Source organism: Mobula birostris, chromosome 4 (genome assembly GCF_030028105.1).
Source record: "Mobula birostris isolate sMobBir1 chromosome 4, sMobBir1.hap1, whole genome shotgun sequence".
Lineage (NCBI taxonomy): Eukaryota > Metazoa > Chordata > Chondrichthyes > Myliobatiformes > Myliobatidae > Mobula > Mobula birostris.
In genome coordinates this window covers 52,471,349-52,496,482 of record NC_092373.1, presented here as the reverse complement: position 1 = coordinate 52,496,482, position 25,134 = coordinate 52,471,349, and the positions used below count along the sequence as shown (strand labels likewise).

The window sequence follows — 25,134 nt, the reverse complement described above, 5'->3', positions numbered from 1 at the left end:
TGAGTTCAAAGTTGTGTACCTTTAACACTCCTTTTGCCAGATATTGTTTTCTTCGGCTTCCATTTGGAATTGCATCAGCTCCTGAAGTGTACCATAAAACCATTCACATGCTATATGAGCACGTTGAGGGCGTGGATACTTCTAAGGACGATATTATTGTTTGGGGATCATCTAAACAAGAGCATGACGCCAGACTCAGACAAGTCTTTGAGGCAACACGCAAGGCAGACCCGAAGATGAATAAAGACAAATGTCAGCTAGGAGTGACTGAACTTAGCTTTGTGGGTGATATCATCAGCAGTGAGGGTGTGCGTCCTGATGCACTGAAGGTTTCTGCTGTTGAGACCATGCCAAGACCACAATGTAAAAAGGATGCTCACAGGTTCATGGGAATGATCAACAACATGGGAAAATTCATACCCAATCTTTCGGAATAGCTTGCTCCATTGAGGCAGCTAACACAAAAGAGAAACAAATGGAGCTGGAATCATGAACAGGAGAAGGCATGGCAAAATCTCAAGAAAGTGCTCACTGAAGAACTTGTGTTGAAATTCTGTGATGTTGAGAGACACATCAAAATCTCATGTGATGCATCTCAAGCAGGTTTAGGGTCAGTTTTTCTCCAGAAATTTGATAAGGAATGGCTGCCAGTGGCATAGGCATCTCGTTCATTATCTGATCCAGAAACAAGGTATGCCCAAATTGAAAAAGAATTGCTCAGCATTATGTTTGCTTGCGAGAGATTTCATCAGTTTGTGTCAGGGTAATCTATTGATGTTGAAACTGATCATAAGCCTCTGATTACATTGTTTCACAAACCTTTAAGTGACTGTCCTTTGGGAATTCAGCGAATGATGACCAAATTGCAAAGATACGTGTTGAATGTGTCATACGCACCTGGAAAATTCATGTACATGGCTGAAACACTTCCCAGAGCTGTGGATCCAACAACAAAAGACAGTCATGGGGACGCTGTTGATGTTGAGGCATTTGTTGATATGATCATAGCGACTGTACCTGTTTCTGCTGAAAAGTTGGAACTACTGCGTATTGAGACAGAAGGACAAATTCTCAGTCAGGTAATACAAGTGGTGATGGATGGATGGCCAGATAATAAGCATGACTGTACCTCCGAAGTACAAGAATATCGGAACCACAGATCAGAACTTTCTGTTGTGGATGGGATATTGTACAAAGGCAGCAGAATTGTGATTCCTAAAAGTCTCTGAAAAGAAATGCTTGGGAAGATTCATGAAGACCACCTCGGTATTGAAAAACGTAAGGGGAGGGCACGGGAAGTGATGTTTTGGCCCAGAATGAATCAAGAAATTGCAGAATTGGTGTCTTCTTGTCAAATATGCCTTGGATACCAACCTAGCAACCCTAAGGAGCCACTGCATCCACATCCTAGTCCTCAGAGACCTTATCAGAAGGTAGGCGTTGATCTTTTTGTAACTGACAACAAAGATTATCTGTTAATAACAGATTACTACTCATTGTATCCTGAAGTGTGTGGTCTGAGCAGAACAACAGCAGAAAATGTAATTACATGCATGAAATCAGTTTTTTCCAGACATGGTGTACCTGATGAAGTTTTCACAGAAAATGGTGAATGCATGAGACATTTTGCTCATGAATAGGGCTTTGTTCATACAACATCTAGTCCATTTTTCCCTCAGTCCAATGGATTAGTTGAGAAGTCAGTAGGAATTATCAAGAAACTGATGCACAAAGCAAAAGATAGTGGAGGTGATTTTTATAAAGCTTTGTTAACTTATCACAGTACTCCACTTGAATGTGGATTTTCACCTACTCAGCTCTTGATGGGACGCCGTTTGAGATCCAATCTGCCAATAGATGAGAGCCTTCTGAGAACAGAGGAAGTTGAACAAGTGAAAAGATGGAAAGATGAACACAAAGCAAAGCAGAAAATATACTTTGACAGATGTTCTCGTCCATTACCTGAACTGCACCAAGGAGGTGAAGTAAGGATACAAGACAAAATGAACACATGGACACAGAAAGTTACAGTACTTGAAGAAGAACAACCCAGATCATACATGGTCCAAACAGAAGAAGGAGCAGTGTTAAGAAGAAATTGCAAAGACCTCAAGAAAGTGCCAACTTCAGAGTTTCAGTTAACTGATTCAGATCAGACAGAACATGGAAATAACAATGAAACACAAGAACTGTGTGAACCACTTAGAAGGTCTACTTGTGTTCATGAACCCCCAGAGAGACTGATAGAGTCATGTTAAATTATGTATTTGCTATGGTCAAGGTTGCTAATTGTTTTTCTTTTTAAGGAGAGGAAAATGTGGTGATATGACGTGTAAGAATGTGATTGGAGAGTTCTGAGCATGCACAGGGATAATAGAAAGATTGAGAAACATGGTATTGTAAAAACGTTCTGGTTGTTGTTAAATAAAAGTTCTACTGAGACAGAGAAGATGGTCCTTTATTAGTAACCCATGGTACGTGTGAATACAAAGAACACAACACTTTTTAATGAAAATCCACAGAGCACAATATTTGCAGGAGAAATAGATCTTTTAGGTGTAGTTAGGGTAGGATTTCCCTGCATCTTAAAGGGTTAAGATTCCTAAGAATATCAAGGATGAAGGTGATTGTTAGATATTTTATAAGTTGTGGGACATGTTTCAAGTGTTAATTGGGGCTTTATCATTACTTTATCATGTCTTCGCAATAGGTTAACATCTACTGTATATTCAGCAACAGAACTCATCAAGAGAATTTTAAACCATTTGCAAATTCCTAGACATGTCACTTTTACCATCTCGCAATTATCTGAGTATTGAACATTTAAACACTCGGTACTGCATTCTGGGTAAAATCATTTTAATTCTTGCAAAAGTCTTTCACTCAGCTCTGTCTCTTTGAGGTAATTCCGACAGTAAGTTTCTATTAGTATTTCTTACTTTTGTAGAACGTGATTGTGGTTAGTTATTATAAAGACAACATTTAAATGCCGGTTGGAAAAATGAAAATTAACAATACATGCATTCATAGCGCAGTATTATTAGCACCTGCACTGACAAAGATTATTTGGACTTTTAGTTCATATTTTCCGCAGTGGGATTTTTCTTCAACTCCGAACGTCCCGAAATACTGCTGACTTTATTTCTGAAATGAACAGTCTTCGAACAACTGCATTCTCAAAGAATATTTAATTGGTATCATTTCCCAGAATGGCTTGGTGATTCGGAATAATTTTTTAACAATAGTTTGAAGTTTCCAAAAAAGAAGCTAATTTGTCGTTAAAAGTGGAGCTGGAGCGATTCCTGTAACTTATAAATTAGATTGCCTGAAGTTTGTTCCAAGTGCGCATTGCCACTCCTGTTTTTAATGCTGTTGCTAATAAGTAGGAGGGGAGCGAGTTTGGGAACCTGCTGTAGGGAATGGAGTAAATTGAAGGGGTGTGTCGGACTGTAACTGAGAGAAACAAGGAAAAATAAAAGAAATGGCATCAACGCATATCTCCTCGACAGCAGGTTGGTAATTGCTTCTGCAAACAGACGGATGCAGACTTGGAGTCTGCGCCGAGTGAGCTGCTGCGTGTTTATCACGACCGAGCCAAGCCAGGTGCTGGGCGTTGAGGTGTGGAACGGCAGGTTCCCGGGGGCGGGGGGGATGCTGCTCCCGATGCCGCTCTCCTGAGGGGTAGTACTCGTCTGTTGCCGGGGATACGGCGCCCACTCTTGCCCGTTGTGGGTGGCGGGCGGCCGTCCTCCTCCCATCACCTCCCCGGGTTTTCCGGTCGCCGGGAGCGGCCCCCAAGTGCTGTGAGCGCGGCCCGAGTTAAGTAAGGAAGGCCGCTGGCCGCCTGCGCTAGGCCCGGCGCGGCCCTCCAGCTCAATCAGGGGTTCTCGGCAGAGTAGTGGAGGAGAAGAGTGAAGCAGTTAGAAGAGAATGTTTGTTAATGGTGAGATATTGCCACCAAGTAACATCTTTAAATCGGAGTAAGAGGGGCTGCTTCCAAATGATATAACTCGCTATCTAAGACTACCATCGGGCCTCTATATAAAAATAACATATACAATATGTAACCTGAAGTACTGTTGAAACTTGCATCTCCACGCAACTTTTGTCACAGCAAGGCACCTCATTGTGGCCATCATTCGCTTTGCCAGCGGCACTTTCACAGATGCTCAGTTCTGCTGTGTGTGGTAAATAAAAGGTGTTGAAAGTCTGAAGGAATGGCATTCATATGCTGTATAGATGTTTTAAAAATTATTTTCCTTTTGGTCCACTAGCTAAGCCTCCTGCAGTTAAGTCTCTGCCTAATGATATTTATCTTTTGTAGTCTGTGTACAAATCAATTAAGCAATTAAGTATATCCACATACTGTATTAAATCAGGCCCCAAGATTAGTTTACAAAGTATTAGTCAGGAAGCCACTGTCCTTCCCACTTGTTCAATTAGTTTTTTGTATGAATTTTAAAAAATATCTTTGTTTTTTATTAACACTGGTGATCAAAACTAATTTTGAAGTAGTTGAATGTATACACCTTGATTGGGACACTAATGACAGGTTTAAGGGATTCCTGATCCCTGGTGAGCAGACTTCAGAATGGGTCTGCTGAACCAACAATAACCTCATTCTTCCTGGTAATAAATGTATTGAAGCAAAACAATATTTCATAGTTTTCTGATGGTGAATGATGCTGGGATGTTTACACGTTTATAATACTTACAAAACATGAAACTACTAATAGAAGTATATTTTCTTCAGCATGTTCCTATTTACTTACATGGTCATGTTTTCGTGTACTTCCCATTTAGACTTGAATCTTCCAACTCTACACTTTTCCCCAATCAGCAACTCAAATCTTAACTATCTTACAGTTCATTGCACACTTTTTTAAAGACTGTTCCTTCTTGATTCTCACTGTTAAAGTTAACTTGTAGAATCTGTCATTGGTCTACTTATTAAATGCAGAATCAAAAAGGAACAGTCTTTTTAAAAAAAAACTTGTGGTAAGAACTGAAAGATGGTTTAAGATTTGATTTACTGGTTGGGTGCTTTGTTTTAGACTGGTGTGATGAGTTACTTGTGTTCTGGAACAAAAACATAGACATGAAACTTTTACGTAGTGAACCACTGCCCCGAGTGAAGCTGAGCTGATTAATCTCCAGACTTTAGACATTGATGGACCTCAAGCCAAATATAAACACAAGAATTTGAAATCTGGGCAAAGTTATCAGTTAAAGAAAGTTTGATTTTTGCCTGCTTGCAGCTCTGAGCATTAAGTTGCCTACCAAAGGGTGGCAAAATGGCATAGCAGATAGAGCCCCTGTCCTAAATTAATTCTGTTCTAGTTCAGTCTTCAACTCTGGTACTTTGTGTGGAGTTTGCATGTTTTCATATGATCACATAGGTTTCCCCAAATTCCAGTTTTCTCCACACAAGAGTGATATGAACTGCATTGAACTGTTGCTGCTAAGTTAACACATTTTATGTCAGATGCCAGTGATAATAAACCTGATTCTGATTCTGATGAATGTTGGTTGCTTGGTCAATTGACTGTTGTAACTTGCCCAGAGGGTAAGTGTATGAGAAGTTGATTGTTGCAGTTGAGAGCAAGTTATAGGGAAATAAGAATGGGAATGAGATGAAAGCCAAGATAGTCGATGGACACATTTGTCATGTGTCATAAGAGTCCAGTGTTATATCAGCCCACCACAGCCAGCTGAATTTTTTGCCTATTGACACTAATTCCATTTGTCAGCATTAGGACTGTATCCTTCTATGCCTTGCTGATTTAAATATTGTGCTTGTATTTGATTCCACTGCCTTCTCTGGGCACGTGTTCCAGATATCAGCCATTCTCTGTATATATAAAATTTTCAAAAAATACTCAATAATCCCTGATAGACACCACAGTGGCACAGCTAGTAGAGCAGCTGCCTCGCTGCACCAAGGGCCTGGCTGCAATCTTGATTATGGTCTTGCTGTCCATGTGGAGTTTGCATGTCCTCCCTGTGACAGCATGGATTTCCCCTGGGTGCTCTGGTTTCCTCTTTCATCCGAGTGATACGTGTGCTGGTAGGTTAACTGGCCACGGTAAATTTCCCTGAGTATGTAGGAGGATCGTGGAATTTGGGGAGAGTTGATTAGAATATGGGGGGAATAAAATGGGATCATGTAGGACTAGTATTAGTAAATAGTTGGTGGATCAGCACAGGCTTGATTGGCTAAAGGGCCTGTTTCTGCACTGTACCTCTAACTGAAATCTGTAACTTATCTTAAAACTATGCCCTTTTGTTTTTAATACCCTAACTACAGGAGATAGTTTTTTTAAAAAAAAAACTCCCCTATCTTTCTCTCTCATAATCATATATATTTATCTAAACCCACTTGCAGCCTATTTTTTGCTCAGATTGTTACCCCAGATTAGATCTCATTCCTTGACCTTCAGCTTGCTTTCACGTAGACATGTTTTCCAATCTGGCATGTGAGGATTGTAGCCCAAAGTGGTTGTGTTATCAAATTAATAATCCAAACACAGCAGAGGTCATGGCATAATTCCATACTTCAGATAGGAAAATGCTCTGTGAATCCCCAATCATGAAAGTAATGGATTGTCATTCAAATATGCTTATTAATATAATTTTGTGAAGAAAATCTTCCTTTCTTTTGGCTCGTAAGTGACTTCAATCTGACTGGAATGTATTAATATTTTAACTCCTCTATCTCCTGAAAATAGTAATTTAAAAAAAAAAAAGAATTAGAGGTTTGATTCAATGCATGGGTTTGATGTCAACTTTTGAAATTTGGCCTTCTTTCTCCAACAGTTACTTTTTCCGATTTCTGCTCCATGACAATCGCCAATGATTCTTTGTATGCTTCGAACACTTGTATATGATGCTGTTTGTTAGAGGAAAATTTAACCGACTGAAACATGGCTTTTTTTCTCCTTTTGAATGATTCCAGCACAGCTTAGGATATTATAATCACATTTTAACTGTATATTTAATTATTATTAAAGCTTCAAATTCTCAAACTCAAACACATCTTTGTCATGTACAAACATCCAACAAAAAATACAATTAGCCTAATTCAAAAACTAAATTTATGACTTTGATATCTTTTACATGACACAGAATTATTTCCTCCAAATCAGTTTGGAACAATGCCAGAGAAGATGTTCCATTATAATTACAAATCCTGTACATTCCAACTCTGAATTTACTTTGTAATGCATCAATCCATTGTGTTATCTGATGCTTGCCATGTCCTACGATACAAACATAAAGAAATAATAGCTCTTCAAGAACATATAATATGTGAATCACATTGTCTAATATTTTACTTCAACTTGTATCAACTTGCTAGTTCATAGTTTATTAAACTTTGTATTCTGTGACGATGCTGCCTGGCCTGCTGCGTTCACCAGCAACTTTGATGTGTGTTGCTTGAATTTCCAGCATCTGCAGAATTCCTGTTGTTTTCGTTTTGACTTTGTGTCCTTTTAAGTAACCTGAAATGATCTGTCCTTTTTGTTCCTGATCTTATAAAACAGCAGTCTCTGATTTACCAGTCACATCAGATAAGGTTTTCATATTCATTAATGTATAATAAAACTTGCGAATCAGAGGATTTCTTATAAAAATCATACTTTCCACTTGTGATATTGCATAAAGTAAGACTGTTAAATTAATAACTGTAGAAATAAGAATTATGAAGTAATGCACATGGTAGAAATTTTCAAAAACTGCTGGTGATTAATTGGAACCCATCCTGAACAATTAGTCAAGAAATAATACAGTTGACAAAGTGAATCATTTTAAGAACTTAGAGTACTGCACATCATGCTTCCCTTGTGAAAACATTCATTATTTTGATGTCCATAATCAAAATGCATTAAAATATTCACAATGTGAATTTAGCTTAAAATTATTTGTATTTCATTCCTCCGATGAAGTTACTTGGCCATTTTTATATTTTTCAAGGATTGCTGGACTTGAACTTGAATGTTTTGTGTCAGATTGTGACTTTCTAGGTCAAGTGAGACTCTGCAGTCAGAGCAAGTGTAATTTGTGCATTTGCTATTGATTCAAACAAATTTTGTCATCATAAATTTTAAAATACTTTCTTTTTAGTTTAATAGAATCAGTTGGTTGGTCTTCCAAAATTATTCCCTCAACATTTAAGTTAACTAGAACGATGTGTTCTGAAGGATGCCTATCCAGTGAGCAATAAATAAATCTGATTATATCAGTCTACTTTTATAGTTTGGAAACAAATACATTCAATTGTAAGTGATTGAAATGCTAACTGTAAATTCTGGAAGCTGTGCACGTTGTTTTTCCGGATATTCAACCTTGTCTTGAATTTATTCACAAGTAAACCTGAGAAGGGAAGGAAATGAGGCAACTTATGAAAGTTTGATGATTGATTGAAGGATGCTTGTCTGTTTCGTTGCAAATTGTAGAACAACTTTATCGGAGTTGCAAAGTAGTCTCAGTTTTGCAGATTAAGTATAAATGGTACTGAAGAAATTAATGACTTTAGTTCATATTCCTGTTGCAGAGGACAAAGCCCAAAGTGTTCTGATACTTGCAATTATGCTTTTTGATTATCTCATGGATGTGTCGTCTCCAAGAATTTGCAGTGTTTATATTTTTAAGGTAAATGAACACCCCGGAAGAGTTCTGGTAAATTGGATTAGGAAGAATCTGATTCACCTAAAAACACCCACTGGGGAGATGTACAATATTTTTAATTGCAGTACAAATTATAATTTTTCAAAAATGTCATATTTCCCTTTTCCACTTGCTGTAGTGTTTGCTTAATGGAGACTTAAAATGCTAACTCTGTAGACCAGGTAACGTAGAAAAGAAAATATGTAAAATATTCAGTTTTCATCTGTTTCAGTGATTTTGTGACCTTCTTAAATGTGATCACTAATATTTGAATAAATTTATGTGAAACGTAGGGAGTAGCTAATGTTGTTTCTTTGTTCATGAAGGGAAATAGTGATAATCCTAGAAACTGTAAACCAGGAGTCGCATATCACTGGTAGGGAAGCTGTTGGAGAAGATTCTTGGTGATAGAATTTGAGCAATTGGAGAGCCATGGCTTAATTAGGGAATCAGCATGGCCTTGTGTAGTATAAACAATATCTTATTAATTTGATGAAGTTTACTGAGGAGGTAATAAAGGTGATTAATAAGTTTAGAGCTGTGGATGTTATCTATTTGGTTTTTAGTAGGGCATTTGACAAGGTCTCACGTGGTAGGCTCATCCAGAAGGTTGAGATGCAAGGGATCCACAGTGTGCTGGTGGATTCAGAAGTATCTTGCGCATGGAAGACAGAAGGTTGTGGATAGTGGGATTTATTTTAGCTGGAGGTCTGATCAGTGGTGCAGGGATCCATACTGCTGTTTGTGATTTTATATATAATGACTTGGATGTAACCATGCATAGATAGCTAGTAATTTCACAGATGATACAAAGATTGATAGCATTGTTGAAAGTGTAGAAGATTTCCAAAGGATACAACAGGATATAGATCAGTTGCAGATATGGCTGGAGAAATGACAGATGGTGTTTAATTTGGCTAAGTGTGAGATGTTGCACTTCGGGAGATCAAAGGTAAGGGGTCAATACACAATTAATGGCAGGACCCTTAACAGTGCTGATGTATAGAAGGATCTTCGAGTCCAAATCAAAGCCTCTGTGAAAGTGGCTACAAAAGTTGTTAGGGTAGTCAAAAAGGCATAGCGTGGAGTTTGAGGCCTGGTGCTCGGGGCCTTGTCACTGGAGAGTCTGGAGTTTCGGGGCTACTCATTAGTCATCATCGGCGAGTACTGGTTGAAGATTGAAGGTCAATCAGAGGTCTGGATGTTGAAGCCTGATGGCTGGAGCCGTGCGTCCACTGCAGAAGTCAAAACCCATTAACTGTGAGTCCACTAGAGACTGGAAATCAGAGACGGACTGTCCTGGGGTTGGAAAACTGTGTATGTGCATGGGTGGGAGGAAGGAATTGGACTTGTTTTGCTGTTGTTATTTCATTGCTTCTTGTGTTCTGTGTTGTTGTGTCAAGCATGCTATGTTGGTGCTAGAATGGTGATACTTGAGGGCTGCCTCTAGCACATCCTTAGGTTCTGTTTGTTGTAAACACAAATGAAACATTTCACTGTATGTTTTATTGATATGTAAGATGAATCTGAATCAAAGGAGATGTGGGGGACAAGTTTTTTTAACACTGAGAGTGACGGGTGCTTCAAGGTTGCTATTTGAGGCAAATATCATAGAAACATTTACGATGCTCTTAGACCGGCACATGGGTATGCAGAGACTGTGGGGATATAGACTTGTGTGGGCAGAAGGGACTCACTTAGGCTTTTAGCGACTAGTTCAATTAATTATTTTAGTTTAGAGTTACAGCACAGCAACTCTAGTTCCAGGCCTTCCTGCTCAATGAGCCCACACTGCCCAATTATACCTAGGTGAACAATTAAACTACTAACCTGCACATCTTTGGAATATGGGAGGAAAGTGGAATACCAGGAGGAAACCCATGTGGTCACAAGGAGAACGTACAAACTTCTTCCAGACAGCAGCAGAATTAAACCCGGGTTGTTGGTTCTGTTTTGCTAATCGCTATGTTACCATGCAAAATTAGTTTCGAACAACATTATGTGCTGTACTGTTCTGTGATAGCTATACGCTGCCACCACTGAGATTTCATCTCTGGAACTGTTTGCTGTTTACCTGTGCTAAGCTTTACTACATGCATTTTCAATTGTATTAATTATAGTATATTTTTGGCTTATGTGCTGTGTGTGATATATGTAAAGTGGGTGCACCATGATCTGGAGGAATATTGTTTCATTTGGTTGTATATACTTAGTCAGATGACAATAAATGAACTTGAAATGACTTAAAATTGCAGGAGTCCTGATCAGCAAACTTGGATGTAAACAATTGTAAAGTGATTAGCAAATTTGTCCTTGAAATCTGCCTAACAGTAATTGAAAAAGCAGATTCTCACTATAGTTTGGATAAACTAAAGCTAGAGACTCATGCCGAAGGAGTTGGCCCTCTCCCAAAATTGGACATGGTTAAATCAATCTGATACATTTTCTTTCACTGCTTGCACAGTTTTCTGCTTGCATTGTACACTCTAAATTTTGTAAGTTGAACCCAATACTGAACGTTTACTTGAATAATTTTCAGAATTGGCATAAATTTCCATTGCTGGGAAAATAGACTGATCTTTCTGTTGCATACAAAATTTATTCAGAGCAGAACTGAAATACTTTCTTAGTTGCAGATATATTTACATAATGTGGAGAACTTTAAATAAAGAATCTTATTGTTCATTCCACGAATAGGCGTAAAATGTGAAAATAGGTCAGTGTATCTTTTTTGACTTGTTGCAATGTTTGCAAATTAGTTAAATAAATATTGAACCTACTTTATGAAACAATAATTGCAGCCCAACTTCAAGTCATTGAATAAAATATATCAGTATATTTAAAATGTAAGATAGAATATTGCTGAAATGTTCCATTTGTATTTGGATGATAGCATTCAATCGATTTCAAACTCTTCCAAAAGTGTTGTTGTGCATTCTAATGGATAGAACAGTTTTGTGACAATATATACAAGAACAAAATAGATATTGCATGCAACACACATTAAAGTTGCTGGTGAATGCAGCAGGTCAGGCGGCATCTCTAGGAAGAGGTACAGTCGACGTTTCGGGCCGAGACCCTTCATCAGAACTAACTGAAAGAAGAGCTAGTAAGAGATTTGAAAGGGGGAGGGGGAGATCCAAAATGATAGGAGAAGACAGGAGGGGGAGGGATGGAGCCAAGAGCTGGACAGTTGATTGGCAAAAGGGATATGCGAGGATCATGGGACAGGAGGCCTAGGGAGAAAGAAAGGGGGGAGGGAGGGAAAAAGCCCAGAGGATGGGCAAGGGGTATAGTGAGAGGGACAGAAGGAGAAAAAGGAGAGAGAGAAAAAGAATGTGTATATAAATAAATAACAGATGGGGTATGAGGGGGAGGTGGGGCATTAGCGGAAGTTGAGAAGTCAATGTTCATGCCATCAGGTTGGAGGCTACCCAGACAGAATGTAAGGTGTTGTTCCTCCAATCTGAGTGTGGCTTCATCTTCACAGTAGAGGAGGCCGTGGATAGACGTATCAAAATGGGATGTGGAGTTAAAATGTGTGGCCACTGGGAGATCCTGCTTTCTCTGGTGAACAGAGCGTAGGTTTTCAGCGAAACGATCTCCCAGTCTGCGTCGGGTCTCACCAATATATAAAAGGCCACATCAGGAGCACCGGGCGCAGTATATCACCCCAGCTGACTCACAGGTGAAGTGTCGCCTCACCTGGAAGGACTGTCTGGGGCCCTGAATAGTGGTGAGGGAGGAAGTGTAAGAGCATGTGTAGCACTTGTTCCGCTTACAAGGATCAGTGCCAGGCGGGAGATCGGTGGGGAGGGATGGGGGGGACGAATGGACAAGGGAGTCGTGTAGGGAGCGATCCCTGTGGAAAGCAGGGTGGGGGGGGGAGGGAAAGATGTGCTTAGTGGTGGGATCCCGTTGGAGGTGGCAGAAGTTACGGAGAATAATATGTTGGACCCGGAGGCTGGTGGGGTGGTAGGTGAGGACCAGGGGAACCCTATTCCTAGTGGGGTGGCGGGAGGATGGAGTGAGAGCAGATGTGCGTGAAATGGGGGAGATGCGTTTGAGAGCAGAGTTGATGGTGGAGGAAGGGAAGCCCCTTTCTTTGAAAAAGGAGGACATCTCCCTCGTCCTGGAATGAAAAGCCTCATGCTGAGAGCAGATGTGGCGGAGACGGAGGAATTGCGAGAAGGGGATGGCATTTTTGCAAGAGACCGGGTGAGAAGAGGAATAGTCCAGATAGCTGTGAGAGTCAATAGGCTTAGAGTAGACATCAGTGGATAAGCTGTCTCCAGAGACAGAGACAGAAAGATCTACAAAGGGGAAGGAGGTGTTGGAAATGGACCATGTAAATTTGAGGGCAGGGTGAAAGTTGGAGGCAAAGTTAATGAAGTCAATGAGCTCAGCATGCGTGCAGGAAGCAGTGCCAATACAGTTGTTGATGTAGCGAAAGAAAAGTGGGGAATAGATACCAGAATAGGTTTGGAACATAGATTGTTCCACAAACCCAACAAAAAGGCAGGCATAGCTAGGCATACCTTACACTTCCTCCCTCACCACCATTCAGGGTCCCAGACAGTCCTTCCAGGTGAGGCGACACTTCACCTGTGAGTCGGCTGGGGTGATGTACTGCGTCTGGTGCTCCTGATGTGGCCTTCTATATATTGGCAAGAGCCGACACAGACTGGGAGATCATTTCGCTGAACACCTACGCTCTGTCCACCAGAGAAAGCAGGATCTCCCAGTGGCCACACATTTTAATTCCACGTCCCATTCCCATTCTGATATGTCTATCCACGACCTCCTCTACTGTAAAGATGAAGCCACACTCAGGTTGGAGGAACAAGACCTTATATTCCGTCTGGGTAGCCTCCAACCTGATGGCATTAACATTGACCTCTCAAACTTCTGCTATTGCCCCACCTACCCCTCGTACACTATCCATTATTTATTAATATACACACATTCTTTTTCTCCCTATGTCCCTCTCACTATACCCCCTGCCCATCCTCTGGGCTCCCCCCGCCACTTTTCTTTCTCCTTAGGCCTCCTGTCCCATGATCCCCTCATATCCCTTTTGCCAATCAACTGTCCAGCTCTTGGCTCCATCCCTCCCCCTCCTGTCTTCTCCTATCATTTCAGATCTCCCCCTCCCCCTCCCACTTTCAAATCTCTTACTAGCTCTTCTTTCAGTTAGTCCTGACAAAGGGTCTTGGCCCGAAACGTCGACTGTACCTCTTCCTAGAGATGCTGCCTGGCCTGCTGCGTTCACCAGCAACTTTTATGCGTGTTGCTTGAAATTCCAGCATCTGTAGATTTCCTCGTGTTTGCATAGATATTGCATACCCAAAAGGAAGATAGAAAAATTGAGAACAATCTAGATGCTCCGGTTTCCTTCCACATTGCAAAGATGGATTGTGAAGAAGTAGATAAATTGGTCACATGAGTGTAATTGGGCGGTGCGGCTCGTTGGCTGGTTGCTGTGCTGTCTCAAAATAAATAAACAAAATCACCCAGTAAGCGGCATCTTCAGAGAAAGCCTTAACATGTTAATAAATTGAAAGTCTTTGATATGAAATTGTATTTTTCTCTGCAGATACTGTGAAAATTTCCACTATTTTCTGATGTTATTTCATTTTTTTAGAAGAACAAGATTATGAGGAGAGATTGGGTAGGCAGGGATTGTTTTCCTTAGCATGAATAAGACTGAGGGTAACCTGATAGAAAAAGTGAAGATAATCAGAAGCATAGATATGGTAGTCAAAATCAATTTCCTATTGTAGAAGTATCATAAACATAAGAGCATTGATTTTAAGGTGTGAGGAAGGAGTTTTAAAGGGGATTTGAGGGATCAGTCTTTTATATACGAGAGTGGCTGATGCCTGGAATTGAATTGAATTCACTTTATTTCTTACATCCTTCACATACATGAGTAAAAATCTTTGTTAAGTCTCCATCTAAATGTGCAATCATAATAATTTGTAATGAGTAGAACAGTCATGAAGTGTCAGAGAAAGTGGTGAAATCAAATGCAATTAATACATTTAAGTGGCGCTTCAATGGATGCTTAAAAGTCATTTTATTGTCCTGGACTATTTCCTGTAGGAGGAAAAAAGAAGAAAATTTGCCATTTAGTTGATTAAAAATAGTTGATGATGTTTATTTAGATACCCTATATTGCTCAAAAGTGCAGTAGGTAATCAAAAGATGAAGTTCAGGTAACTGCATCTGAGGAATTAGCATTGCATTACTTCAATTTTTAACAAGCTTGTTAAATGTTACACTATCTGGAAACATCTGGTCTAATGTGAAATTGTCCAATATGAAGCTTGTAACTTGCATCACCCGGTGTTAGTATATATAAAATTATGGAGGTGTTTGTGTGCAATTTGAAGTTAAACATAAACAATAGAACAGTGCAGCTCGGTACAGGCCTTCAGACCACAATGTTGTGCTGACCTTTTAATTTTTAGATCAGTCTAAACCTTCCCTCCCCCATTGTGCTCCATTTTTCTTTCATCCATGTGCATACGTAAGAGTCTTTTAAATGTCCCTAATGTATCTGCCTCCCACACATTCCTGGAAATGCATTCCATGCACCCAGCACTCAATGTGAGAAGAAAAACCTACTTCTGATATCTTTCACAATACTTTCCACCAGTCATCTTAAAATTATGCTCCGTCTTATTAGCTATGGGGAAAGTCTCTGGTAGTCCACTTCATGTCTCTTATCATATTGTATAGCTCTATCAAGTCACCTCTCATCCCCCTTTGGTCCAAAGAGAATTGTCCTGGCTCACTCAACCTACCCTCCCTCATAAGACATGCTCTCTAATCCAGACCAATGTCTTCTGCACTCTCTCTAAAGCTTTCACATTTATCCTATAATGAGGCAAGCAGAACTGAACACAATACTCTTAAGAGCTTTATGGAATTGTAACATGACCTCATGGCTCTTGAACTTAATCCCCTGACTAATGAAAGCCAACACACCATATGACTTCTGAACCACCCTATCAACTTGTGCGGCAATTTTGAGGGATATATAAACATGGACTCATAGAGAGGTCAGAACTGCAGAGAGTGAGCAGTTTCAAATTCCTGGGTGTCAAGATCTCTGAGGATCTAACCTGGTCCCAACATATCGATGCAGTTATAAAGAAGGCAAAACAGCAACTATACTTCATTAGGAGTTTGAAGAGATTTGGCATGTCAAGAAATACACTCAAAAACTTATGTAGTTGTACCGTGGAGAGCATTCTGACAGGCTGCGTCACTGTGTGGTATGGAGGGGCTACTGCACAGGACCGAAAGAAGCTGTAGAAGGTTGTAAATCTAGTCAGATCCAACTTCAGTATGAACCTACAAAGTACCGAGGGCATCTTCAGGAAGCAGTATCTCAGAAAGGCAGCATCCATTATTAAGGACGTCCAGCACCCAGGACATGCCCTTTTCTCACTGTTACCATCAGGTAGGAGGTACAGAAGCCTGAAAGCACACACTCAGTGATTTAGGAACAGCTTCTTCCCCTCTGCCATTCGATTCCTAAATGGACATTGAACCCTTGGACACTACCTCACTTTTTTAATATAACATATTTCTGTATTTTTGCAAGGTTTTTAAATCTATTCAATATATTTATACTGTATTTGATTTACTTCTTTCTTTTATTTTTTTTCTCTCTCTGCTAGATTATGGTATTGCATTGAACTGCTGCTGCTTAAAAACATAGAAACATAGAAAACCTACAGCACAATACAGGCCCTTCGGCCTACAGAGTTGTGCCGAATGTGTCCTTACCTTAGAAATTACTAGGTTTACCTATAGTCCTCTATTTCACTAAGCTCCATGTACCTATCTGAAAATGCAAACAACAGGAATTCTGCAGATGCTGGAAATTCAAGCAACACACATAAAAGTTGCTGGTGAACGCAGCAGGCCAGGCAGCATCTCTAGGAAGAGGTGCAGTCGACGTTTCAGGCCGAGACCCTTCATCAGGACTAACTGAAGGATTAACTTCCTAGAGATGCTGCCTGGCCTGCTGCGTTCACCAACAACTTTTATGTGTGTTACCTATCTGAAAGTCTCTTAAAAGACCCTATCGTGTCTGCCTCCACCACTGTTGCCGGCAGCCAATTCCATACACTCTCCACTCTCTGAGTAAAAAACTTAGCCCTGATATCTCTTCTGTATCTACTCCCCAGCACCTTAAACCTGTGTCCTCTTGTGGCATCCATTTCAGCCCTGGGCAAAAGCCTCTGACTATCCACATGATGAATACCTCTCATCATCTTATACACCTCTATCAGGTCACCTCTGATCCTCTGTTGCTCCAAGGAGAAAAGGTTGAGTTCACTCAACCTGCTTTCATAAAGCATGCTCTCCAATCCTGGCAACATCCTTGTAAATCTCCTCTGCACCCTTTCTATGGCTTCCACATCCTTCCTGTAGTGAGGCGACCAGAACTGAGCACAGTACTCCAAGTGTGGTCTGACCAGGGTCCTATATAGCTGCAACATTACCTCTCAGCTCCTAAATTCAATTCCACGATTGAAGAAGGCCAATACACCGTATGCCTTCTTAACCACAGAGTCAACCTGCGCAGCTGCTTTGAGTGTCCTATGGACTTGGACCCCAAGATCCCTCTGATCGTCCACACCGCCAGGAGTCTTGCCATTAATACTATATTCTGCCATCATATTTGACTTAACAAAATGAACCACCTCACACTTATCTGGGTTGAACTCCATCTGCCACTTCTCAGCCCAGTTTTGCATCCTATCAGTGTCCCGCTGTAACGTCTGACAGTGCTCCACACTATCCACAACACCTCTAACCTTTGTGTCATGAGCAAACTTACTGACGCATCCCTCCGCTTCCTCATCCAGGTCATTTATAAAAATCACAAAGAGTAAGGGTCCCAGAACAGATCCCTAAGGCACAGTTAACAAACTTCACATCACATGCCGGTGATAATAAACCTGATTCTGATCCTTCCAGTTTCTTCTCACTGCTAAGAATCCTACCATTAACACTGTGCTCTGCCTTCAAATTTGACTATCCAGGCACTTTTCAGCACAGCTTTGCATCCGATGAATGTCCCATTGTAACCCTTCAAAAACCAACACTATTTGCAACACCACCAACCTTTGTACCATCTGCAAACCTACTAGCCCACCCTTTCACTTCTTTATCCAAATCACCTTGTAAAAAAAATCACATGTAGCAGCGTCCCAGAACAGATCTCTGCAGTCACAGATGCTCTACCCTCAATCACCCACTATCTTCTGTGGACAAGCCAGTTCTGAATCCATACAGCTAAGTTTCCCTGGATCTCATGCCTCTGATTGAGCCTACTGTGGGAAACCTTGTCAAATGCCTTACTAAAATGAATATGCATCGTATCCACTGTTCTAGCGACCTCATCAATTTATTTTTTCACTTCCTCAAATAATTCAGTCAAGATTGTGAGGTATGACCTGCCCGTCACAAAGCCATGCTGACTATCCCTTATCAGACCGTTTCTTCAAAAACTTGTAAATCATGTCTCTAAGAATCATTTCCCAATAGTTTGCTTCCCATGACGGATGTCTCACTGGTCTACAATTCCCAGGGTTATCCCGATTATGTTTCTTGAACAAAGGAATAACATTTGCCACCCTCCAATATTCTGGTACTACTCTGATTTTAAAGCAAATCTCTGGGTTTGTAGCTCCATCATGCGATGCATTGCTTTGAAGAGCCTGACTCATCATGGTTGAGACAGCTTCAGCATCAGTTCTCACTAATGGATTTCCACAAGGTTAGTGCACACTTAATGAGGGGGTATCTCACTGTAGCCAGGAAGTTTTGGATTGAGATGTTAAATCAATGTAAATCAACAATGGACTAGAGTGACAAGAATTTTATACAAAATATGTTCATGTGGTTATAATGCATGAGGATTGGTAAAATTTGACCAAAGGACAAAGAATAGAGGAAGAAAATAGTAAATGAGCAATTTCCAAATGGCTTACTATTACTAATAATGTGCAAGGAGAATCTGTGCAGTGCTAGTGATCAGCTAAAACCAATGTTAAGACTTCTGTGAAGTCTATAGTATCCAAGTCTTCTTGATAGCAAATAAGCTATGAAGGGAGTATTAGTATTGGTTTATTAATGTCGCCAGTATTAAGATACAGTGGGGGAAAAAAAAGCCTATCTTGTATACTCTTTATACAGATCAAATAATTACAGAGTGCATTGAGTTATAATGAGGTAAAACAATAAAGATGCAGAATAAATTGTAAAAGCCTACTAAAAATATGCAGCACAGGTAAAGTCTAAGATCATAACGAGGTAAATTGTGATGCCAAGAGTCCATCTTATTGTCCAAGAATACTGTTCAAGAGTGGGGTAGAAGTGTTCCTTAACTCTGGAGGTACGTGCTTTCAGGCTTTTGGTCTTCTGCCCACTAGGAGAGGGGAGAAGAGAGAATGTCCGGTGTGGGTGGCACTTCTAAAGAAAACTTCAAAAGGCACTTTAAACACTTTTGATCAATGTCATATTTAAGGGACAGCTGCTGGAAAAGTTGTAATACACAAGGCTCATAGTTTTGTACTGCACTTCAAAGGCTCTGTTGCTTGCTCTGCCATTGTGGAGCATGCGAAGTAAGTCAGATGGGTATTAGCATGACAGTGGGAGTGGCAGAGAGTAGGAAAGGGTGCTGTGTTGGCCAATAGGTATGAAATCCTCTTTTACTTGGTGTCTCTGGAAAACCAGCTCGTTAGTCGCTTGTGAACAGCCACTGGATTCTGCGGCGAGAAACCCTCCTGTCCCAGGCTTTGTATGTCTTGGGTATATACAACTTTGGTCCTGCCAGATTCGTGATGTTGGGATGTTTTGCCCACCCGAACATTGGTTTATGTGAATGCTGTGTGATTTACTGCCCCCGGCAAGAAATAACAAATTGTACTCGGCATACAATTATAAAGAAGTATATTTAAGAATGTTAATTTAAGCAAATAGTTAATAAATGAAAGAAAGGAAAAAAAAACAAAAAAGGCCCATTACTCTTAAACAGTCAAATGTGCATTTAAGTTGGAGCTCTTCTTGAACCTGTCTGTCACTCACGCGCTAGACCCTCGGTCTGTGTGAAAGTACACACCACTTTCCGAATGTTGCTCAAAATCCATCTGGAACAAACAGGTCTCCCACAGGAGTATTGGTTCTTCCTTCTTGAAGCCATTCATCTGCACAAAGCACCTGTACAACAGGGACGGCATCCTCAGCCATCTTTCCTCCTGTCTTCTCCCAGCTCCTGCAATCCCACAACACTCTGAATTACCAACCATTCCCCATCCAAAGATCAGCCTCTTCAACAGCACCATCTCCCAAATACTGATTCTTATTCCTCTCTATCCAATCCTTTCTCACAATGAACAATCACCCTCACTGAGAACTAGATTTCCCTACCCGCATAATCCATCGCAGCCAGTCTTCACCCCAATCCATTAACCATTCAGCTCACCAAGTACCCACAAATCTTTACCCATCTATCAGCCCCAATCCTTCTATCTGTAACACCCTAGTTAAGATTTTTACTGCTATGCTGTATTTTAGCAATTCTGCAAGAGCAGTCTGTACTGCTTTCAGCTTGTTTGGGTTTGAGCTGCGATAAGAAGCTTTGTTGTTCAACTTAGGAATGTGCTGTTAGCCAATCAGGATAGTGGAATTCGGAGCGGCTTCTGGAGAACACTGGGTTGAAGGTCTTTGTTGGCAGGAGCTGGGAGAAGACAGGAGGAAAGATGGCTGAGGATGCCGTCCCTGTTGTACAAGGTGCTTGTACAAATCCAGTGACCAAAATAGAATCAATGAAAGTGTGTAAATGTAGGAGGGGACTATGTTGAAAAATAAATGTACTAGGTTTTCTAAAATTGACCCCTTCTACCTTAGGCCACAAACTTATCAATCACCCCTCATAAATCGTAAGGCCAGAGTTCAGATTGATAAATTAATCAGAGATTGCAGGCTTAGGATGGGATGTGAGGCACCACTGAAAGGCAAGTATCTAAGCATAGACGTAATTCCATGGGAGTGCGGTAGTGAAGTGGTTACCATAATATTTTATAGAACCAGCGATCTGGGGTTTTTTCCCACCACTGTCTGTAAGGAGTTTGTATATTCGTCACGTGATCGTGTGGGTTTTCTCTGGGTGCTCTGGCTTCTTCCTGTGGTCCAAAGACCTACTGGTTGGTAGGTTAATTGGCCATTGTAAATTGTCCCATGATTAGGCTAGTGTTAAGTAGGGGGATGCTGGGCGGTGTGGCTTGAAGGGACTATTCTGCACTGAATCTCAATAAATTATGTAAATCCAGGCTTGTCCATTTATAAGCACATCAGATGAATGGAGGACATAGATGTAGAAGAATCATGAATTTCATGCAGTTTGACCTGTTTAATTGTTCAATGTAAAGAGTCCAGTGATATAAGAAACATGGCACAACGTTGCTCAAATTTCAAAGCAATTGAGTTTTAAGGGAATTTCACTAGGAAGATGCTATGGAACTGTTCTTTCTGGCTGACAACCAGAATAAGGGGACAAAATCACAGCGTGGTGTTTTAGCTATTTTTGTCTGAGATGAGGGCATATTCCTTCATTCACATGGTTGTGGATAATTTGGAATTCAGGTTGCTACTGCTCAGTCATGGAGTCTGTTTAAAGTAAACTTATTATCAAAATACTTACGTCATCATATACAAACCTTAGATTCATTTTCTTGCAGGCATACTCAATAAATCCAATGACCACAACAGAATCAATGAAAAGACCTCACCAATTGGGCAACCAGTGTGAAAAAGACAACAAACTACGCAAATCCAAAAATAAATAAATAACAACAATAATAAATAAGCATAAAATATTGAGAACATAAGATGAAGGGAATTTGAAAATGAGTTCATAGGTTGTCCCATTTCAGTGATTTCCATTTGATTCGAGAGCCTAATGGTTGAGGGGTATTAACTGTTCCTGAACTTGGAGGAGAGAGTTCTAAGGCTCCTGTACCTTTTTCCTGATGGCAGCAGTGAGAAGAGAACACGACCAGGGTGGTGATGATGGATGCTGCTTTCCTGTGACAACATTTCATGTAGATATTCTCAATGGTGGGAGGGACATTACCTGTGATGGACTGGGCTGTATCCACTACTTTCTGTAGGATTCTCTTTTCAAGGTCATAGGTGTTTCCATACCAGGCTGTGATGAGGCCAATCAGTATACTCTCTATCACACACCTATAGAAGTGATTTGAAGTTTTAGATGTCATGCCAAATCTTCTCAAACTCCTAAGGAAGGTGCTGACATGCGTTCTTCATAACTGCACTTGTGGGCTGGGCCCAGGACAGGTCCTCTGAAATTATAACACTGGGGAATTTAAAGTTGCTGACCCTTTCCACTTCTGATCCCCCGATGAGGAATACCTCATGAACCTCTGGTTTTATCCTCTCGAAACTTCTTGGCCTTGCTGACATTAAGTACGATGTTGTTGTTATGGCACTACTCAGCCAGGTCTTCAATGTTTTGGAGCTGTGCTGAGCCACTCGGTCATAAGTACAAAGCGAGTGGAGAAAGGGACTTTGCAGACAGCCTTGTGGTGCACCTGTGCTGATGGAGATTGTGGAGATTTGATTACGCATTGACTTGCATAGGGATCAAATGGGAAAATCTTTCGTTTGTTGAACAAAGGAGGAGGCTCAGGTGCTTTAAGGACTGTACCTGCTCAAATTATACAAGACTGAAGAAAGTATTCAAGCTATAGAGGAAATTGACAGAGAGTCCTTATTAGGGCACCTTTGAGAATCAATAGAAAAAATTTGTTTTGAAATTGAAAGCAATTTTATTCATGGAATAACAAGCCACAGTTTTGAATATTTCAATGAATGGAGAATGAAGTAAGCAGCATAAATTAAAATTGCTCATAGGAAAGTGGAGGGCGGATATGTGATTTGTAGTTTGGTGTTTTATATTGTGTTTTTCGCTTTTCTTTGGTGTTGGCTTGATTTGTTCTTTTTTTTACATGTTGGGGGTTTGATGTTTTTCTTTGGGTTCCATGGTTTCTTGATGTTTCGCAGCTGCCTGTGGGAAAACAAATCTCAGGCATATACTGCATCAAATAATAGTTTGATAATAAATATACTTTGAATTTTTGAATTGAAAGGAGGTTACTCAGATATACAGTGCCTATAAAAAGTACTCGCCCCCTTTAAAGTTTTCATATTGTTTTACAACTTTGAATCACTGTGGATTTAATTTGGCTTTTTTGCTACTGATCAACTGGAAAAGACTCTTCCATGTCAAAGTGAAAACGATCTCTACAAGGTGATCTAAGTTAATTACAAATATAAAACAGAAAAATAATTGCATAAGCATTCATCCCCTTTAATATGACACAACAAATCATCACTAGTGTAGTTAATTGGTTTTAGAAGTCACTTATTCAGTTAAAAGGAGATTTGTTTTTGGAGACCTGTGTGCAGTCAAGGTGTTTCAATTGATTGTAGTAAAAATGCACCTGTATCTGGAAAATCCAATTGTTGATGAGTCAGTATCCTGGCAAAAACTACACCGTGAAGACAAAAGAACACCCAAGTAACTTCACGAAAAATGTATTGAAAAGCATAAGTCAGGAGATGGATATAAGAATATTTCCAAGTCACTAAATATCCCTTGGAGTACATGAAGAAATGGAAAGAATATGGCACTGCTGTAAATCTGCTTAGAGCAGGCCGCCCTCAAAAACTGAGTAACCATGCAAGAAGGGGACTAGTGAGGGAGGCCAACAAGAAACCTATGATAACTCTGGAGTAGTTACAAGCTTTAGTGGCTGAGACGGGAGAGACTGCCTATACAACTGTTGCCCGGGTGTTCATCAGTTATAGCTTTATGGGAGAGTGGCAAAGAGAAAGCCACTGTTGAAAAATACTCACATGAAATCTCAGTTAGAGTTTGCCAGAAGGGATGTGGGAGGCTCTGAAGTTATCTGGAAGAAGGTTCTATGTTTGGATGAAACCAAAATTGAGCCAGACATTGCACATCAAAAACACGCCATCCCTACCATGAAGTGTGGTTGCATCATGCTGCGGGGATGCTTCACTGCAGCAGGCCTTAGAAGACTTGTGAAGGTAGAGGGTAAAATGAATGCAGCAAACTGCAGGGAAATTCTAGAGGAAAACCTGATGTAGTCTGCAAAAGAACTGTGACTTGGGAGATTTGTTTTCCAGCAAGAAAATTACCCCAAGCTTAAGCCAAAGCTACCCAGAAAAGGCTTAAAAACAGCAAAGTTAATGTTCTGGAGTGGCCAAGTCAGAGTCCATATCTCCATCCAATTGAGACTTTGTGGCTAGACTTGAAAAGGTCTGTACGCTTACGAGCCCCATGCGATCTGACAGAGCTTGAGCAGTTGTGTAAACTGTGTACATACATCTATTGATGCTTCTGGACTCATCTTCAGTGATGTTCCTGGAATCATCGGGTGTTTCGAGCCTTTCAACATCATACAACCTCCTCCAGGTGACCCAGCCAGGGCTGATCAGACCCCAGCTTGTGTCCAAATGGCTAGCTACTTATGACTCCATGGCTCCCCTCTTTTGAGCCACAGCCATCTTGAGGCCCTCTCTGCTGCATCGGTGGTACTACGGTTGGCTCTCCTCTTCCTCTCTCCCTCGATGCCCAAATTGCTGAAGGCTCTAACTAAGGAACGGGCTACGAATCCCCTACAACCAACCTCCACTGGGAGACACCTCGCTCTCCATCCAGCCTGCTGACAGTTGCTGACCAGTCCTGTGTACTTGGAGAGCTTCCTTTCAAAGGCCTCTTCCAAGCTATCTTCCCATGGGACTGTCAGCTCCAGCAGCACCACTTGCTTAGTAGACTCAGACACTAGGACAGTGTCTGGTCGCAGGGTGGTGGCTGCAATATGGTTGGGGAACTTCAGCTGCCCTTCGAGGTCCACCAACAGCTGCCAGTCCCTTGCAGAGGTCAGAATGCCTGCAGATGTTCTTTTGGCAGTTATTGGCTGCTCCCCAGCTCTGACAAAGACAGTGGCCTGCTTGGAGGGTCGGGACCGCTTCGCCCACTCAACTCCTGTGCTGACAGCTTCAGTGATGGTCTTCAGGACCTGATCATGCCTCTACAGAAGAATTGGGGGGGGGAATTGCAGTGTCCAGATGTTGAAAGCTGATGGAGACCTATCCACACAGACTCAAGGCTGTAATTGCTGCCAAACGTGCATCTACTAAATACTGATTTGAAGAGGGTGTATACTTATGCAAACAATTATTTTGTGTTTAATAACTGTAATAGATTTAGACAAATTTGTAGAAACTTGTTTTCACTTTGACAAAAAAGAGCTGTTTCTGTTGATCAATGTCAAAAAAGCCAAATTAAAATCACTGTGATTCAATGTTGTAAAACAATAAAACATGAAAACT

The 25,134-nt window shown here is 40.8% G+C and overlaps 1 protein-coding gene across 7 annotated transcripts in view; it reads left to right on the top strand.

The window, feature by feature from the left end:
* The first annotated feature begins 2,855 nt into the window (after positions 1 to 2,855).
* LOC140196330 (inactive N-acetylated-alpha-linked acidic dipeptidase-like protein 2) overlaps positions 2,856 to 25,134 on the top strand; it is a 993,804-nt gene continuing 971,525 nt past the window's right edge. For 3 of the 7 annotated variants that reach the window (XM_072255329.1, XM_072255334.1, XM_072255330.1), the window contains exon 1: positions 3,357 to 3,512. In XM_072255329.1, the coding sequence (XP_072111430.1) occupies positions 3,482 to 3,512 (31 nt within the window). In that variant the 5' untranslated portion in view covers positions 3,357 to 3,481. Of the gene's footprint in view, positions 2,915 to 3,356; positions 3,513 to 3,803; positions 3,944 to 25,134 lie in introns of those variants that run through there. The other 4 variants (XM_072255335.1, XM_072255333.1, XM_072255337.1 and 1 more) reach the window with 3 other exon arrangements.